This window comes from Bos taurus, chromosome 19 (assembly GCF_002263795.3).
Source record: "Bos taurus isolate L1 Dominette 01449 registration number 42190680 breed Hereford chromosome 19, ARS-UCD2.0, whole genome shotgun sequence".
Lineage (NCBI taxonomy): Eukaryota > Metazoa > Chordata > Mammalia > Artiodactyla > Bovidae > Bos > Bos taurus.
The window spans coordinates 56,500,646-56,519,334 of NC_037346.1; the positions used below are offsets into that span (position 1 = coordinate 56,500,646).

At 56.4% G+C, this 18,689-nt stretch overlaps 1 protein-coding gene, 1 non-coding gene and 1 pseudogene across 2 annotated transcripts; 1 reads left to right on the forward strand and 2 right to left on the reverse strand.

Annotated features, from left to right (window-relative positions):
* The first annotated feature begins 430 nt into the window (after positions 1 to 430).
* Positions 431 to 4,171, forward strand: USH1G (USH1 protein network component sans). Its single transcript, NM_001192702.3, has 2 exons — positions 431 to 777; positions 2,947 to 4,171. Exons 1-2 carry the CDS (start codon positions 614 to 616, stop codon positions 4,169 to 4,171), a joined length of 1,389 nt encoding a protein of 462 aa, NP_001179631.1. The 5' UTR covers positions 431 to 613.
* A 4,927-nt stretch (positions 4,172 to 9,098) lies between these two features.
* Positions 9,099 to 9,171, reverse strand: TRNAG-UCC (transfer RNA glycine (anticodon UCC)). Its single transcript has one exon. It is a non-coding gene; the product is annotated as a tRNA-Gly (tRNA).
* An 8,337-nt stretch (positions 9,172 to 17,508) lies between these two features.
* Positions 17,509 to 18,104, reverse strand: LOC787187 (40S ribosomal protein S25 pseudogene; annotated as a pseudogene).
* Positions 18,105 to 18,689: the final 585 nt, after the last annotated feature.

Sequence of the window (18,689 nt, forward strand, 5' to 3'; positions counted from 1 at the left end):
GGCCAGTCTTCCAGCGCCCTCTACTGGACAGAGCGGGCAGGGGGCGGCCTGGACAGCTGAGTGCGGATCGCTGACCGTCTGGCGATCGGTCCTCGTAACCTTCTTGGACGCTCTGTCCAGGGGGCGGGGGGTCAGGACAGCCCTCAGACATCCCTCCCCAGTCCTTGGCCCATTCCCTCGACGGGTAGAGACATCGGGGGCCGCCGCGCCTGGGCTGTCTTGAGGACAGACCTCGAACTGCCCCCAGACTGGGCCTCCCGGGGCGGGACGCAGGGGTGACCCTCTGGCAGAGGGGCCGGTCCTGTGGGCTCAGGGGCAGGGTCACTGCCGTGCACTCGGCAGCAGGGAGTTTAGGACCCAGGGGCAGCGCGGGGCGGCCTTCCGGGCGGCGGGCGGTCTTCCCCGCACCCTCCCCGCCGGGTGCGCGGCTCAGATGTCGGAGTAGCGGCGGTTCTGGAGCTCTCCGTCCTCGGTCTGCGGCGGCAGGGGCTGGCGGCCCCGGCCCCTGCCCGGCCCCCTCCCCCAGCCCCATGCCTCAGCTCTAACCCCGCCGCCCTCCCCCGCGGGGGGCACGTCCCCGTGTCCCCGGCCCGCCCCGTCCAAGTCAGGCGCCATGAACGACCAGTACCACCGGGCGGCTCGGGACGGCTACCTGGAACTCCTCAAGGAGGCCACCAGGAAGGAGCTGAACGCCCCCGACGAGGATGGCATGACCCCCACCCTCTGGGCCGCTTACCACGGCAACCTGGAGTCGCTGCGCCTCATTGTGAGCCGGGGGTGAGTGCCGGCTGCCCAGGCCCCTTAGGGGAGGGCAAGAGCCTCAGGGCCCATCTGGAGCCCCTAAGATCACCTCCCGCCCAATTCTATGGCATCTTCCCCGCACCTCGTCTGAGTCACGTCCTTCCCTAGGACAAGGCCCTAAGGTGGGACCTGGGAGACTGGCAGTTGTGGGAGGTGCAGACAAGCTGAGGCCTGTGACATTTGTGACCTGGATGTGGGACTGAGAGAGGAGGGGGCCTGGGGTGGGGGTGGGGGCTTCAGAGTGAGGAGAAAGCAGGAGGGGCCACCTGGGTGGGTAGTGCCAGGACGACAGAGCGAAGGGCATGAGAGAGTGGAGGAAAAGGAGCAGAAACCTCACAAGTGGGGCTGCCAAAGGAGCCCCTCCCCACTGCCCACCCCCACCCCCCAGCCGGGGGCCCAAGGAGTCTTCCCCGCCAGTGCCCACAGCCCCCACACACTGTTCTCACACGGCTCGCTCCCTGCTCACTCCCGGGATTTATGGGCACTGACCGCAGGACCAAATGCCACTCGGTTCAGCCACCCCATTAACTCGCTCCCTCTGTCCCCCTCCCCTACACGGGCTCCCTCACCCTCCCTTTGGAGTTGTCCAGGGTGGACAAGTGGACATTGCATCCAAGTGTCAGGGCCAGGGAAGGGGTTTGGAAGTAGCAGTTGAGGGATGTGGTGCCCAGGGCTACTGACTTGGGCTCCCTGGGGCTGCCTGACCCTGTGAACCACTTGCCAGCCCCAGCGGTTTAATAAAGAGAAGCCAGGTTGACCCGGACACCAGGGCGGCCTGGATGGGGCAAAGGGAGGGCCAGAGATGCCCCTAGAGGGTTAACATGAACATCTCAGGGCCTGGGAAATCATGGTGCAGGCAAAGGGGCCCAGCTGGCTTGGTGCCAGGCCCTGGCGTGCAGCTGGAGCATGGGGTGAGCGGGGAGCCCCCCCCTTTGCCCTCCCTCCATGGCTGCTCCCCAGGCCCCTGCAGCAGGTGACAGCAGCCCCCAAGACTAGGAGCTGAGCCACGTTCCAAGAGGCCAGGACTGGCCCCTGTCCACACCAAGAGGGTACAGTGATCCTGCTTGCCCCTTGGAGAAATTCATGGGAAGAGGGGACAAAGGGGGCCCCCTGAGTGCACCAAGCCCCCCAGCTCCTCTGGAAGGCAAGGGCTGGTGCTTGATGGGGTGTGGGCCTGTTGCCCAGCAACTCATTCCCACATGCAGGACCTGAAGACCAGCAGTGGCAATGAGGAGGGGGCTGCGGGGTAGGAGGAGGAGCGGTCACACAATGAAGCTATTCTTCCTCCAGCCCTGCGGGGTGGCCTCCTCATTAGCTTGGGGCAGAGGGCCTGAGCTAGGCCCTTGAGGGAGAGGGCGAGTGTGGAGGAGGGGAAACAGTCTAGCAAGGAGGGGCTGCGTGGGTCCCCCTGACAGGCCCAAGCCAGCCTGCATCCCGGGGCTCATGAAGATGCAGTGGCCCCAGGACTGGACAGCAGCTGGGCCCAGGTGGCAGGATGCCCGCCCCCTCCCCTCCGGTCCTGGCTGCCCCCACGGTCCCCTCCTGGCCCAGGCCAAGACCCAACACCTGCTCTCACACGCGGGCTTGCCAGGCCTGGCCCTGCTCCCTGCAGACGTGGCCGGTCCTGGGGAGACGCAGGCACCCGATCACCCACTCCCGGGGGCTCAGGCCCAGCACACACCACTAGTACACCACTCCTGTACTGGCAGCCGCTTTCCCCACGCCTGCCGAGAGACCCGCACTCGGCCCTGGCCCACCACCTCTCTGGGCCAGCTCCCCGCCGGGCACCATGAATAATTCACTCCTTTCTCTCTGGGCATCAAATATTTATCCCCTGAGATTCCCAGCCCGCGGTGCTCTCGGGGGAAGGCCCGGCCCTGGCCCCGCCTTCTCCGTCGCCCCACCCTCTGCGAGCCTGGGCCACGTGGAACCGCGGGCTCACTCTAGGTGCGGGCAGTGGCTCCGGGCTGCGAGTCCCGGGTGTCCTGGAGTCGGAGAAGCGATCTCAGGCCGTCGAGTCCCTCTGGGGTGCCTCGGGGGGAGCTCAACCAGGCCGGCCACCTCCCGCGCCTGCAGCTGCTGCCTGCCGACTGTCGGCCTGAGTTTGCGATGGCTCCTCACCCCTCCCCGCGTGTCGTCCCGCAGGGGTGACCCGGACAAGTGCGACATCTGGGGCAACACGCCCCTGCACTTGGCGGCCGCCAATGGCCACCTGCACTGCCTCTCCTTCCTGGTGTCCTTCGGGGCCAACATCTGGTGCCTGGACAACGACTACCACACGCCTCTGGACATGGCCGCCATGAAGGGCCACATGGAGTGCGTGCGCTACCTGGACTCCATCGCGGCCAAGCAGAGCAGCCTCAGCCCCAAGCTGGTGGGCAAGCTGAAGGACAAGGCCTTCCGCGAGGCGGAGCGGCGCATCCGCGAGTGCGCCAAGCTGCAGCGCAAGCACCACGAGCGCATGGAGCGGCGCTTCCGGCGCGAGCTGGCCGAGCGTGCCGACTCGCTCAGCTTCTCCAGCCTCACGTCCAGCACCCTAAGCGGCCGGCTGCAGCATCTGGCGCTCGCCGGCCACCTGCCCTACTCGCAGGCCACCCTGCACGGCACCGCCAAGGCGGGCAAGACCAAGATCCAGCGGAAGCTGGAGCGGCGCAAGCAGGGCGGTGAGGGCACCTTCAAGATCTCCGAGGACGGACGCAAGAGTGTGCGCTCGCTCTCTGGCCTGCAGCTGGGCAGCGACGTGATGTTCGTGCGCCAGGGCACCTACGCCAACCCCAAGGAGTGGGGCCGCGCCCCGCTCCGGGACATGTTCCTCTCCGACGAGGACAGCGTCTCCCATGCCACGCTGGCGGCCGAGCCTGCGCACTCGGAGGTCAGCACCGACTCCGGCCACGACTCCCTGTTTACCCGCCCGGGCCTGGGCACCATGGTGTTCCGCAGGAACTACCTGAGCAGCGGGCTGCACGGCCTGGGCCGCGAGGACGCGGCACTAGACGGCGCGGGCCCGCCGCGGGGGCGGCTGCAAAGCTCCACCAGCCTCGACGACGACAGCCTGGGCAGTGCCAACAGCCTGCAGGACCGCAGCTGCGGGGAGGAGCTGCCCTGGGACGAGCTGGACTTGGGCCTGGATGAGGACCTGGAGCCCGAGACCAGCCCGCTGGAAACGTTCCTGGCCTCCCTGCACATGGAGGACTTCACCTCCCTCCTGCGGCAGGAGAAGATAGACCTGGAGGCGCTCATGCTCTGCTCGGACCTCGACCTCCGCAGCATCAGCGTGCCCCTGGGGCCCCGCAAGAAGATCCTGGGCGCCGTGCGGAGGCGGAGGCAGGCGCTGGAGCGCCCGCCGGCCCTGGAGGACACCGAGCTGTGAGTGCACAGCGCCTCGGCAGGGATGGGAAGAGAGGGCTTGTGTGTAACTCCCTGGGGTGGGTGGATCTGCCGTTTGGGGAGGCGGGGGAGGTAATAACCAGGTGGTCATCAATTACAAGAGGCCCCACTTATTTACCGGGGCTTCCCTGGTGGCTCAGATGGTAAAAAATCTGCCTGCAATGCAGGAGACCCGGGTTCAATCCCTTGGAGGGGAGGATCCCCTGGAGAAGGGCATGGCCACCCACTCCAGTATTCTTGCCTGGAGAATTCCATGGACAGAGGAACCCGGCAGACTATAGTCCCTGGGGTCCCAAAGAGTCCCACGAGACTGAGCAACTAACACTTTCCACTTGAAGAAGTTGAAGTTGAGTCGCTAAGTCCTGTCCGACTCTTGTGACCCCGTGGACTGTAGCCCACCAGCCTCCTCTGTCCTTGGGATTTCCCAGGCAAGAATACTGAAGTGGGTTGCCATTTCCTTCTCCAGAGGATCTTCCCGACCTAAGGATCGAACTCTGGTCTCCTGCATTGCAGGCAGATTCTTTACCAACTGAGCCATCAGGGAAACCACTTATTTACCCCCAATTCTGACAAAGAAGCTGCCAGTTTACATTGCTGATGTCAAATGCATCTCAATTTTGAAGATGTCAAAATGGAGAAAAATGGGTGTCTTCCTACGGATGACACAGTGGCAATCACAGCCAGGCTGTTTTGAGCGCTGCCATCTCCTGGGTACTAGAGATGCCCTTGTGCAAGTTCCCTCAGTTAATTCTCCCCAGCTCTCACGTGAAGGGGCTATGTCATCCCCATCTGACAGGTGAGCAAGTGGAGGTTCAGAGGGTTAGAGTAGCTCGCCGGAGGTCCTTTTGCTGCTGAGTGGAGAGTCGGGCTTGATCCCTGTGGCTCTAGAGCCTAGGGACAGGGTGACTCCCATGGGATAGAGGGTGTGGCAGTTAGTCACCTCTCCAGATGCCCAAACCCTCAAGGCAGATATTTTACCTGCTGGTCCCTGAATCCTGGAACCAGGAACATGAGCAAATGCTCCCATCAGGGCCAACAGCAGCCTTGAGGGCAGAGTTGTCACCTTCAAAAAGCCACAAGGGAGCCGAGGGCCGCCGTCTCACTGGCAGCATCGTTGGCCCGCCTGGCCCTGACTCTCCGTCGTAATGTCCCACAAGCCCAGCAAACACTGCCGCCCCCTTTTGGTCTCTCTGGCCTTTATGCTGCACAGCTGGGTGGGGGTGGCGGGGTGGGGAAAGGCGTCTGGTTTAGAGTTTGGGGGATGGGAGGGCACCCTGAGGCCACTCTTTGCATCCCTGACCATCAGCCTGCCCGGGGAAGGTAAGTGGGCAGAATAGTTGGTCTTGGCTTAAAGTAGTGCCTCCAAAGACTCTTAGCTCAGGTCTGTTTCTGTTTCTCCACAGGTAACAGGGGCTCCTCTCCCCAGACCAAAATGAGTTGCAAGTTGCCACAACCCACAGGGGGACCACGAGGTCCTCACAGTTGCCAGCCCTGCAGCTCCCCGGCCCCTTCCCCGGAGCAAGGACCATGCGGGTCATCTCTCTTGAACGCCTGTCCACACTCTGCAGCAGAGGGTATGGCCTGCAGGCACCTGGAAGGCCAAGAGAGTGACCCAGAACATCAATTCTGAGGGGTCTCAGGGTCCCTAAGCCACATCTGTTTGAGTGGCCTTAAAGGACATGTGCATTCGTGGAAGGCCAGCCCCAGTGCCCGTTAGAGCTGCATGGAAGTGTGGGGGGGTGGGGGCACCTATCTTGGGGACCATGGTCCATCGTCACTTCTCCTCCAAGGGTCCTGTCATCTTGCTCAGTCTGCTGACTCACCTCCTACCTTTTTGTGAAGGAAGGGTTTGGGCTGCCTCCCCTCCCCACATACACCCCAGGGAGGAGGTTCCCAGCTAGACTCTTCAGCCAAATGCCTGAGCTTAGTCCCCTGCCTGTCACTGAGCATGGCTAACTCCCCTCCTTCTACCGGCCATGCTGGGGGCGGGGGGTTGGAGTGCCAGGCTGGGCTGGGGTGGGGTGACTGGTGCCCTTCTGGCATACCCCGGCGTGGGGTCCAGCCTGACTTGGCCCTCCCCACGCTGACCTTCTCCACTCACTCTATCCTCGGATGTGTAGCCTGGTTACCCAACCTGTTACCCCCTGCCTAAGACCCCAGAGGGTCAGGGCCGTGGATCCAAGGTGCTAGAGCAACTGGCTGCAGTATTATGGCCCGGCGGGGATGCTCTGCGCCGGGCAAAGGCATCTGCCAACTGGTTCAGGGTCCCGCAGGCCCAGGAAGGCAGAGACTGGTTGTAGCCAGGTGTCCAGCCGAGTGTGGGCAAGGCCTGCGAGGTGGACCCTTGGGGATGTGGAGAGTCTAAGCTCTGATTGTCCCCAGACCCCCAGGGCTCTGTGTCAGGAGGTTGGTTGGTGGATGTCGCTCAAGCTCTGGAAGCCGCTGGGTGCCTCTCTGGTTCTGCATGGGTAGCAGGTGAGGGAGGGCTTAGCTAGAGTCCCTGACCTGTCATGCTGGTGAGGTTGGTGGAAAGGCCAGCCTCAGAGGGTCCTCAGACCAGGTCCTGAGTGTGGGAGAGTCACTAAAGCCCACACACAGGGGGCACATATACCCCCATGAGGATGCGTCCTTGCTCTCTGTCGACAATGGTCCCCCCATCTCTGATCTTCAGCTTGGGAAGCGGCTCCTACTGGGGGGGGGCATTGCCACAGCCCCCAGCTGCTCCTTCCTGGGGCCCCTTGGCTGGGGCAGGGGAGAGAGAACCCCCACAGAACACCACAGGCCTCGCTGCGGTGTGTCTGTGTTTGAGGATGGCCCCCAGGCACACACATGCTCCGAGGTGGGTGTGATGGAGAAGGCCCCTGCTCCCACACTGAAGGCTTGGCTGCCCTGAGCCCGCCTCAGTCTTTCTGCCTGTTCTCTGGGCCTGCGGCCGCCCTTAGGTGCCGATGCAACTTTCCAGGAGCGCTGGGAGCTGCCTTCCCCTCCAGTTCCCTGTCCACAGATGGCTTCGGCGCCCTCCCGGTCCTCCCAGTGCTGGGGTGGGGCAGGCTCCCCAATTCCCACCACTGTACGAAGCGCCCCTCCGGCAGGCTCATTATAATTTTTGTAGAAAACATTCTGCGTTTCTGTCATGACTATGTCTTGTTTTACTCATGTGGGGGTGGGACACGGGTGGGTGGAGAGAGCAAGAGGGTGGAGGCGGGAGAAGGACTTTTTGTGTCTATGAGGACTCGGTCCTCTTCCTTGGGGGGGAGGGGTCCTGGGATAGATGGTAGGGCAGCCCCCACACATCTCTGCAGAGCCCCCCTCATCCCAAGTCTTCACCTTGCTCTCTCTGGACCTAGGATTTAGAGCTGATGGAGAGAGGGGGTTCAGAAGAGCCCCCCAACAGCTGAGTGAGGAGGATCGTAAGACCCAGCCCACCCCAGCCTCCAGTGGGGTCTCCATTTCCGTCATCATCCCCAGGAAACTTGTGGGGCAGTCCTATTTAGGATGTCCTTTCTCCCAGGGGTAAGGCTTGCCCTGAGGCTGCAGGACAATGGGCTCTGTTTTCTCAGTCAAGTCTGGGAAAGAGCCCTGGAGTCATTTTGCTTCTTTCCCTAAGGTTGCTGGGCCCAGTGCTGCTGCCAAGAGCAGTTCAAGACAGCCTCCTCCCTCCAGGATCATCAGAAAGGTTTATAGGACATCAGAGCCACAAGATTGCCTAGCGAGCGTCTAGAGGTTCCAGGCCACCTCCCTCCACTTTACAGATGGGAAACCTGAGGCCTACCGAGGAGACCCAGGCCTCCTGATTGCTGCCAGGCCTTCCTCACCCGCCATCACCCCTATCCTCACCCCCACCTTGGTTGCCAAGGGGACCAATTAAGATGCAGAGACGCGAGATGCCGCCCTCGGGTGCTCCTCGGCGTTCTGCCACCTCGTGACCCCTACTGGCGGTCCTGGTCACTGCACCTACCTCACCAAAGACCCGCCTCCTGGCGCCGTCGGTCCGGGGACGGACATAGGGGTGAGGAAGCCAGAAGACGATACGCAACAGACCCGAGCTTCGGCGTGGAGGCGAGACTAACCGGAAGCAGTGGGGGCTGGGGTCCCCACGGGTGGAAGCCTGGGGTGCAGCAGCTGGTGTGGCTCCAGGAGGCCTAAGGGGACTTTAAACACAGTGAAGGGGGGTTTTATACAGTAGGGATTCACCTTTCGCTACTCATTCCCCTTAAAATTTGGATCGAGGTTAGGGAAATTCTAAAATGCTAATCAATGATTCTTAGCTTTGGGGAATTCGAATCTGGTGCCAGAATGGACACTTGCCCTGGAAAAATGCACATTGAACACGTTTACACTCACACACAACTTTCCTCCTGATTCCAGGCAGCTCCTGTAGCCGGCAGAGGTCCAGGGACCCCAGCTTACGAAGCCTTAGGGTTTCCGTGGTGGCTCAGTGGTGAAGAAGCCACCTGCCAATGCAGGAGACTTGGGTTCCATCCCTGGGTCAGGAAGATCCCACATGCCTCAGAGCAACTAAGCCCGTGTGCCACAACTACTGAGCCTGTGTTCTGAAGCCTAGGAACCACAACTCCTGAGCCCACACACGCGAAAGCTCGTGCTCAGCAACAAGAGAAGCCACCGCGATGAGAAATCTGAGCACCGCAACGAAGACTGGCCCCCGCTCACCACAACTAGAGAAAAGCCCTTGCAGGGACAAAGACCCAGTGCAGCCAAAAATAAGTACATATATTAATTTTTTAAGAAATAATAAGACGCTTTAGCTAGACTGCTGTGACATTACATCATAAATGAGATTGCAGAGTTGCAGTAGGTGGGAATGGTGGGAGGAATCAGAGGCAGGAAGGGCCTCAGGGTATGTGGCACATCTTTTTTTTTTGCCTGCTCTGTAGAGTGCAGGATCTTAGTTCCCTGACCAGGGATCAAACCTGGGCCCCCTGCATTGGAAGCGCAGGGTCTTCACCCCTGGACTACCAGGGAAGACCCAACAAACTTTTCTTTTCACGGATGAAGTAACTGAGGCCACAAGCCAAAGATCACAGAGCAGCCAAATGAGTTAAGTGATACTAGGTCGCCCGATGCCCCTTGTTTTGCCAGCTGCCGCCTGTCCCCAGGTTAGACAGTCCCGGGAGGCACCATACTCCGTCCTCCCAGCGTGTGTCTGTGTAACCTTCTCTGAGACCAGCCTGGGTTGCTCGGGAGGTGGTCGTACTCCAGAAGCAGCAGGATCTGGGGGGCAACACTGGCTTTTCCCCTGTCCAGATGTTGCCTTAGGCAAGCTACCCAGCCTCTCTGAGTCCGTTCCCTCATTTGTAAAACAGATCTTACGTTATGAAAGTGTCACCCGCACAGGTCATCAGGAGGGGGTGATGACGATGCATGGAAAGCACTTATGCTGCCCGGTATTTAGCGCACGCCAGTCGGTAATGACCACAGCTATGCGTGGGGTCTGAAACGGGCCCACGGGGCGCTCCTTGCACCTGTGGTCCCGGCGGCTCCGTGGGTGAGTCCAAGGCAGTTCCAGTGAGCAGTCCTGCTTTTCTGACCCTTATGTGACAAAGAAACAGAGCCCATCCTCATCAAACCAGCAAGGGGTGTTGACAATCCAGCCAGCGGTTGTAGAAGCGTCCCCTAGCCAAGGGTGGGGAAGGACTCCTGGAGAAGTCTGAGCTGTTGAGGTGCCCGAGGAGCTGAGTATCTTTTATGGAGCGGGAGTCGCAGACCCACCAGCCTGCCCCCGTTTTGCCACTGTCTGAGCTTTACCAAAAGCTTTCCCCACTCCTGTGAGGTAGGCATGTGAGGGGTTTTATCCTTCACAGGTGAAGATACTGAGTATCAGAAAGGTTTTCTGATGTTCCCAAGCTCTCAGAAAGTTAAGGATAGTTCAGGATCCCTCCCCTGTATCCCTTCTGCCACCCCTTCAAGGGCAGGAGGGCAGGAGGATATACAAGCCCCATTTTACAGATGTGGCAACTGAGGTTCGGGGTGGGAGGCAATGACCTGCTGGGAACTGCATAAGCCAGGATATTTAGTCTGGACCATTCACAGTGCTGCACTTGGTCAGCTGCTGTCTCAGGGCATGTATCTAGCACTTTCTACACAGCGGGCCCAGCAAACCCAGGAAAACAGTGTCATGGCTGTGTCTGACAGGGAAGGAAACCGGGGCTCGGGCAGGTTTAAGTCATTTCTCTAAGCTTCGGGACTCCCCTTGTGGCTTACACTGTAAAAAAACTGCCTGCGATGCAGGAGACCTGCGTTCAATCCCTGGATTGGGGAGATCCCCCTGGAGGAGGAAATGGCTACCCACTCCAGTACTCTTGCCTGGAGAATCCCACGGACAGAGGAGCCTGGTGGGCTACAGTCCATAGGGTCGAAAAGAGTCAGACATGACTGAGCATTGCACAGCACCAAGCTTCCGAGTGCAGAAATGTCAGGGCTGTGGGATTCAAACCCCAAACTCTGGCTCTTTCCATGGCAGTCCCAGACCCATTCACTGAGCTAGATGCTAACTCAGCACAATGGTGATTCAGGGGCTCCCGAAGTCAGAACAGGGGCTCAGTTGGCAGGACTTGGGGAGGTGGGATGGGGGACAGACGGGCCTCTTTGCCCCCTCCTGCTCAGCCTCTAACTATACCAGTCATGGCTCTCTGCCTGTGTGTACACGTGTGCCATGTGTGCCCATGTGCACCCACATGTGTGTGGGTATATGTGATGCAGCTGAGGACGCTGATGTGGATCCAGGCAAGGATGGGGTGTAATGCACAGAAAGTCCTGTGAAGCTTGTATTTGTTTGTGCGCTTCCGTGTGCTCGTGTGTCTCTGTGGTTTTGCTCATTTGTCTTTGCCTTGGGGTTTCCAAGTTTTCCAGAGAAGGGAGGTGTGCACATGAGTGAGTGTGTGTGTGTGTGTGTGTGTGAGCACAGTCACAGAGGGCTTCATGACTTGGTCTAGAGTTTATTTATTTATTTTTGATATTTACTTATTTGGCTGCGTAGAGTCTTAGTCGTGGCACATGGGCTTAGTCGCCCCAAGGCATGTGGGATCTTAGTTCTCTGACCAGGAACTGAACCCACATTCCCTGCCTTGCAAGGCAGAGTCTCAGCCACTGACCCACCAGGGACACCCCTAGAGCCTATCTGAGACTCCTCCCATCTATTGTCCGTTGTCAGGGCTCCAGCTCCTTCAGACTGAAAGGCTGAAGCTCCGGCCCCAGCCCTCACCCTGAACAGAGGGCTCCCACAAAGCTTCCTCCAACCCTAACTCAGTGAGCAGCTTGTTGGAAAGTCAGAGCCCCAGGGGCGGGAGTGGGCAGTAGGGGGAGAAGGGCCGGTGGTCCAGAAGGCATCGAACGGGGTAGAGACGAATCAATCTTTCAGGGCCATCCGGGTACCGAGGGGCCTGGTGGGCCCTTCTAGGGGCTGCAGTGCTCAGGCTGGCCTGCCAGCCCTGATATTTGCTGGGAAGACTGATTTGCTGTTCCAAGCCTCGGTATTTAAATCTGTAAGTGGGGATAATTATACGCCACGTCACAGGCCAGTCCTGAGGATAAACTACCTAAAGCTCTTAGCTCAGCCTTGACGTCCAGTAGGCAGGAGACCAGCCCAGGGACCTGGGGCAGGGGATCTGGGGATGGGGGAGGGCTCAGTGGGCACCAGCGAGGCCTGGGCATCCCTGAGCTGGTGGCAGAGAGCAGTGCCATGCTGGACTGACCCCCAAATCCCCTCTCCATGTTAGCACACCTTCTGCACAGTCATGCACAATGGAAGTGGGGGATTATCACACTCCTGAACCCCAGCCCTTCTCACACACACACACACACACACACACACAAAACGTGGGCAAGGACGAGGACAACATAGAGGAAGTGAAGGTGTTCAGCCCTTTTCCTCACTGGAAACGGAAACCATTTATGAATATCGTTACTGACACCAATATATATTAGATTTAGATCATATCAATAGCCAAAATAACAACATTTCTATCAATACCATAGCCCAAGGAATGGCATTTGTGATAGTCTATCTACCTCAAACCTTTGCCCTTTTATTACCTTCCTGGTAAAGTGCATATTAATAGTATCACCTTCATCCACTCCGAATCACCCTTTCAGAAAACTGAGGCCCAGAGAAGCCAAGTGACTTACCTAAGGTCACACAGCAAGGACTGGAACCTGTGTACGGGAATCGCAGCCCTTACTCCCCGCTCAGCTCCAGCCCTGGCAACTGGCCCCCCCAGGCCCCCCACACACCCTTCAGGCTGCTCCATACCCCAGAGTCATCACCCACACTGGCTATGGTGTTGCCCTGGTGCAGGCGGGGAAGGACCAGATGACCCTTAGAAAGCCTCACAAGGCGGGAGGCTGGGCTGCTAAGAGCCCCAGCCTTGGGTTTTCAAGGACCTAAGATGCTGAGGAAGCCTCAATGCCTGTGAGGTGGGGACAGACAACGGCCCCAGAGCCTCAGCAGCATCCCCACCGGATCCAGGTCGGGCCCCTTTCCCTCACCGGTCTTGCTTCCTTGATCTGCCTCTAGGCCATCACCAACCTGGCTTTGTCCCTGCAGAATGGCAGGATGGAGGCTGCAGGTCACTGGCACCCCGAGGAGGGTCCCTGGAGGCGAGGCTGATGCCCCCGTCCCTGTGGTCCTGCCCTGCTGGATCCAGAAGCTTCAGGTGCTGGTCCCACTCTTAGCTGACCAAGGTCTGAGCCAGAGGCGAGGCCACTTCCCCCCAGAGCACTCAGCCCCACCCCTGTGAATAATGCCACTTGCCTCACAGAGCTGGGCCTTTGATGATTTGGGGGGTGGCAGGAATGGGTGGAAGACAAGAAAGGGTTAAAGACCCATTCACCTAGGTTTGGAGCACAGAAAGGGTTGCCCTGCTGGCAGGAGGTGTCTTTCTAGTCCACCCTGTGCCCCCCAGACTCCTGGTTCCAACCCTCCAGGTCTCCAAACCCATCCCTGACTCTCAGGGTTCCCCCTCCAGGCCCTGGGTCCCAGGCAACGCTCCCTGCCACCCTACCCCAACCACAACAGTAATTAACCCCAATGAACCCCAGCAAATAAAGATCTGGATGGCAGAAGGGAGGAATCATCGCTGCCCCAGGGTGGGGAACTCCAGAGTCTCCCAGGAAGACCCAACCCAGCATCATCTAATACCACACCCCTCGTGCTATTATTGATGCCTGGGTAGGTCCATGAGCACCCAGCCCCTTGGGGTCTGGAGTCTTCTCTATCATCTATTTGTTTTTTAACTTAAAAAAAAAGCACAAAGTCTCCCTTTTTAAAAAACATATTTATTTATTTATTTGGGGCTTCCCAGGTGGCGCTAAAGAACCCACCTGCCAATACAGGAGATGCAAGAGACCCGGGTTTGATCCCTGGGTGGGGAAGATCCCCTGGAGGAGGACATGGCAACCCACTCCAGTATTCTTGCCTGGAGAATCCCATGGACAGAGGAGCCTTCCAGGCTACAGTCCATGGGGTCGCAAAGAGTTGGACACGACTGACGTGACTCGGCACACACGCACACAGGTGTATTTTATTCGGCTGGGCCGGGTCTTAGTAGTCACACAGGGGACCTCTGACCTCTGCTGCACCATGCAGGACCTTTGAGTTGTGTCATGCGGGGTCAAACCCTGGCTCCCTGCGCTGGGAGCACGGGGTCTTAGCCTCGGGACTACAGGAAAGTCCCTGGGGTTGTTTGTTTCAACAGCTAGTGTTACTTTTCCTGATTAAGGCAGGCAGATGACACAGAGTGCACTGAATCTTATGGCCAGATAGTACGACGGGGGATCACTGCTGGGCAGTATATGATAGCTGACGTCGAAAACAAGCTGTAGAGGGAGGGGCTTCCCTGGGGCTCCAGTGCTTAAGACTCCGCCCTTCCGCTACAGAGGGCACAGGTTTGATCCCTGGTCAAGGAACTAAGATCCTGCATGCCATGTGGACAAAAAAAAAAAAAAAAGGAAAGAAAGAAAAATAATGCAACTGGGGAGATGATGATGTCAGAGGAAGGGAAAGACAGAGCTGGAGCCCCTGGCCACCATCGATGCTCAATAAAATTGGTTGAATGGACTTCCCTAGTGGTCCAGTTGGAGAAGGCAATGGCAGCTAACTCCAGTACTCTTGCCTGGAAAATCCCATGGATGGAGGAGCCCGGTGGGCTGCAGTCCATGGGGTCCCGAAGAGTCGGACACGACTGAGCGACTTCACTTTCACTTTTCACTTGCATGCATTGGAGAAGGAAATGGCAACCCACTCCAGTGTTCTTGCCTGGAGAATCCCAGGGACGGGTGAGCCTGGTGGGCTGCCATCTATGGGGTCGCACAGAGTCGGACACGACTGAAGCAGCTTAGCAGCAGCAGGAGCAGTGGTCCAATATTTGAGAATTGCCTGCCAATGCAGGGCACGTGGGCTCAATCCCTGATCAGGGAAGATTCCTCATGCTGCAGAGCAACTAAGCCCATCTGCCTCGACTGCTAAAGTCCACACTTTGCAGTGAGAAGACCAAACACTGCAAATAGAGAGCAGCTCTCTTTCACCACAACTCGAGAATGGCTGGATGCAGCAACAAAGACCCAGCATAGCCAAAAATTAGATCAATAAATAAATTTTTTTAAAAAGTTGAATGAGTGGAATATATGAAAACCCTGGATAAATTTTGTAGGAGTGACTGACGTCACCAGAGCCCCAAAGGATGGGTGGGGCTTGGATGGGGAGGCGGTGAGAATAGAAACAATTTCCCTGGGAATAAAGACAGAGAAGTGAGAAAAGGCAATCCCTATCCAGGGGTCAGAGGTCAGGGATATGTCATTCTGCCCCAAGTGGTCAGATGTGGAGCTAGAACTTGGCCGCCCTCAAAGACCAAGCTGAGTAATTTAGACTTTAGGCTGTGGTCTAGTCATCTCTACAGTGGGAGTGTACACACAATCTGTTGGGATACAGGAAGAAAATATTCAAACTCCTATTGATATTTATCTCCCTCCTTTGTAGTGTATATGAAGCTACTAAGGCTCGGAGAGGTTGAGTAACTTACCCAAGGTCACACAGCTAGTAAGCATGCCAGACTGCAAAGCTGTGCTCTTCACATAAACTGAGTCTTGTGCAGACGGTGGGAGGTTGGGTGGGAGCAGAGGTTGGTCTAGAGCAGAGTGGCCGGGAGGCGTAGACGGCCCCCAGCCCTGGCTGTCTCTGCCTAGCATCCTACTGTGGGCTGAGGGCCAGGAGCCTGCCCAGGCCTGCCCCCGCAGGACCTGTTGTGAGAAGCCAAGCAGAGAGCCTCGATGGCAGCAGGGCTGCCTGGGCCAACCACCCAGAGCCTTTCACCCCAAGCTTTGTTCTCAGGTCTTTCTCATCTTTGCTGGGAGCCAGAAGGCCGTGGACCAGGGCTGAGAACCCAGAAGCGGCTCACGGAGAGGACTGAAGAATTTGCTAAATCATCCACTCTGCCGCCCCACACACTCAGCTGTCAACCCCATGGCCAAGGGACCTCAGATGCCAGACTCACCCTGCTTCCCCACACTTCAGTGTGCTACATTTATGGGTGACATTTACCATCTGAATTATACCTCTTAAAAAAACCATCACTGATTTTGAAAATTAAAAAAATTGAAGTATAGTTGATTTACAATACTCTGTTAGTATCAGATGCACAGCAAAATGGTTCAGGCATATATATATTTTTTTTTTTCGGATTATTTTCCACTGTAGGTTATTCTAAGATATTAACCATAGCTCCCTATTCTATACGGTAAATCCCTTTTGGCTGATCTACTTTATGTATAGTATTTTGTATCTGGAAATAATTGCCTTTATTCATGTATCTGGCTGAACTGGGTCTCAGTCGCCGCGTACAGCGTCTTTGGTTGTGGCATGTGGAACCCTAGATTCCGGATTAGTTCCCTGACCAGGGATTGAACCCAGACCCCCTGTATGGGGAGTGCAGAGTCTTAGCCACTGAGCCACCAGGGAAGCCCCACGCTCTTTCCATTTTGAAGCAAAATCTGCTTTGCTGCTTTGGTTTTGCCCTGGTCGACTTTACTGAGGTCTGATTAACTATAATAAAACACACGCCTGTTAGTGACTTTTGACAGATGTATACACACCCATGTAAACACCACCACAATCACCATCTGGATCATTTCCACCCTCCCAGAAAGGTTCCTCACATCCCTTTGCAATAAATGCCCCCCCCACCCCTCCCCAGGGAAGGATGGATGTGATTTCTATCGCTATACATTAGCTCTCCCTGTTCTTGAACTTCACACAAATGGGTCATGCAGTAATTGCGTCTTCTTAGCCTCCACCTAATGTCTGTGAGATTACATCAGTTCATCTACCCTGTTGCCTCTGCCAGTGTCTTTTTATTGCATAAGTTGTGTGAAGGTATCATATTTAGTGTGTCCATTCTCCTGTTGGTGGACATTTAGGCTGTTTCCAACTTGGCTCTAATGAACAATGCTGCAATATCCTTCGGGTTCAGGTTTTTAAATGGATATGTTTTCATTCCTGTTGGGTGACTATCTGGGAGCTGAATTACTGGGTCATAGGTTAAGCGCATAGAACTTCCCAGGTGGCGCTAGTGGTAAAGAATCCAGTGGTTTTAAGCTGAGGCTCCAATGGGCTTCCTTGATGGCTCAGTCTCAGGGGTAAAGAAGTGCTGTGCAGGATACACAGGAGATGAGGGTTTGATCCCTGTGTTGGGAAGATCCCCTGGTGGAGAGCATGGCAACCCACTCCAGTATTCTTTTCCAGAGAATCCCATGGACAGAGGAGCCTGGAGGGCTACAATCATAGGATGGCACAGAGTCAGATAAGACTGCAGCAACTTAGCACACACTGCAGGGTAAGTGTCGGAGAAGGCAATGGCACCCCACTCCAGTACTCTTGCCTGGAAAATCCCATGGACGGAGGAGCTTGGTAGGCTGCAGTCCATGGGGTTGGGAAGAGTCGGACACGGCTGAGCGACTTCCCTTTGACTTTTCACTTTCATGCATTGGAGAGGGAAATGGCAACTCATTCCAGTGTCCTTGCCTGGAGAACCCCAGGGATGGGGGAGCTGTCTATGGAGTGGCACAGAGTCAGACACAACTGAAGCGACTTAGCAGCAGCAGCAGGGTAAGTGTATATTTACTTTACAAGAAACTGTCAAACTGTTTTCCAAAGGGTTTGCGCCACTTTGTACTCTCATCAACAACAAATGAGAGGTCTGTGACTTCCCATCGCCTTGCCAAGGATTAGCACTGCCCGGCTATTTAAATTTAAGCTATGCTCTGGATCTGAAGGGCTCTCTTATTGGGATTTTATTTATTTTTTTGATTTAATAGTTTTATTTTTCAAAATGTACAGCTAGTAGGATCTGTTCATGCATCTTCACCAGCAGCTGGGGCATCTCCACCCTTGGTGTTTCTGGTGTAAATCACTTGAACTCTGTGCTTTGAAACCAGTTTAATAAGACCTTTACTAAGGAGTTCCTGAAGGGCTGCTCTGGCCAGGGAACCATGAATCTTCAGTCTCTCAGAGACGACAGCTGGAGTTATAAGCTTATAGCTGGGAACTTTACAGAGTTTGTCATATGCTGCTTTGTCAAACAAGACTAGGTTATTGAGTTTGTCCCGAACTTTGCTTTTGGACCACTTCTTTTTGGCCTTGGCCCCAGATTTGTTCACTGGATCTTTGTCTTTCTTGGCCGACTTTCCGGCATCTTTCTTCTTCTTGTCGTCCTTGGGTGGCATAGCGAAGCCCGGAGAGCAGCTGCAACCACTCCTTATTGGGATTTTAATGTGCATTTCCCTCGAGACTAATGACGTAGCGCATCTTTTCCTGTGTTTATTGGTCATTTGTACCTTTGGTGAGCTGTCTATTCAAATCTTTCGGATTTTGTTATTCCCTCATCTCTCCCAACCCACAGCCCCTCCCCCGGCCATCTCCACCTGCAGTATACCCTCTTGCTTTAAGTCGGTTCTAAATGAAGGCTGCCTTTCTCTGAGGAGACCATAGTCAGCCCCACCCCACAGGGATTCTTCTCTCCTCTGAGCTCCTTCAATACCCATCTGCCTCTGTGCCTGTTTAACACAGCATCTGCCTCCGTATAGTACCACTTAGATGTCCAAAGGGTGGACGAGGCTGGACGAGGGGCTTCTTGATACCAGAAAGTTCACAAGCAGTGGGATTCTGCCCTTATAGAATTATAATATTGCACATTAATAGCAACTATGTTCTTTAAAATTATAGGTATCCCCCTCCCTGAAAATGTCAGACTATCTGAGAAAGAGGAAAGTAAAGGTGGAATAGGGAGTGGGAAGGTCACTCCCCCATCACCACCCCATGCCTCTGTCTTAAGAATCTCTGATAAAAGCAAAAGATAATTGGGCTTCTAGTTCTGCTGTTTAGTAACTGTGGGGGGGTGGGTGGGTGGGGGGGTGCTGTGGGCAGATCTGGGCCTCCATCAATTAAATGGGGATGACAGCATCCTCTGGGAGTTGTGGGGGTTACACAAAAC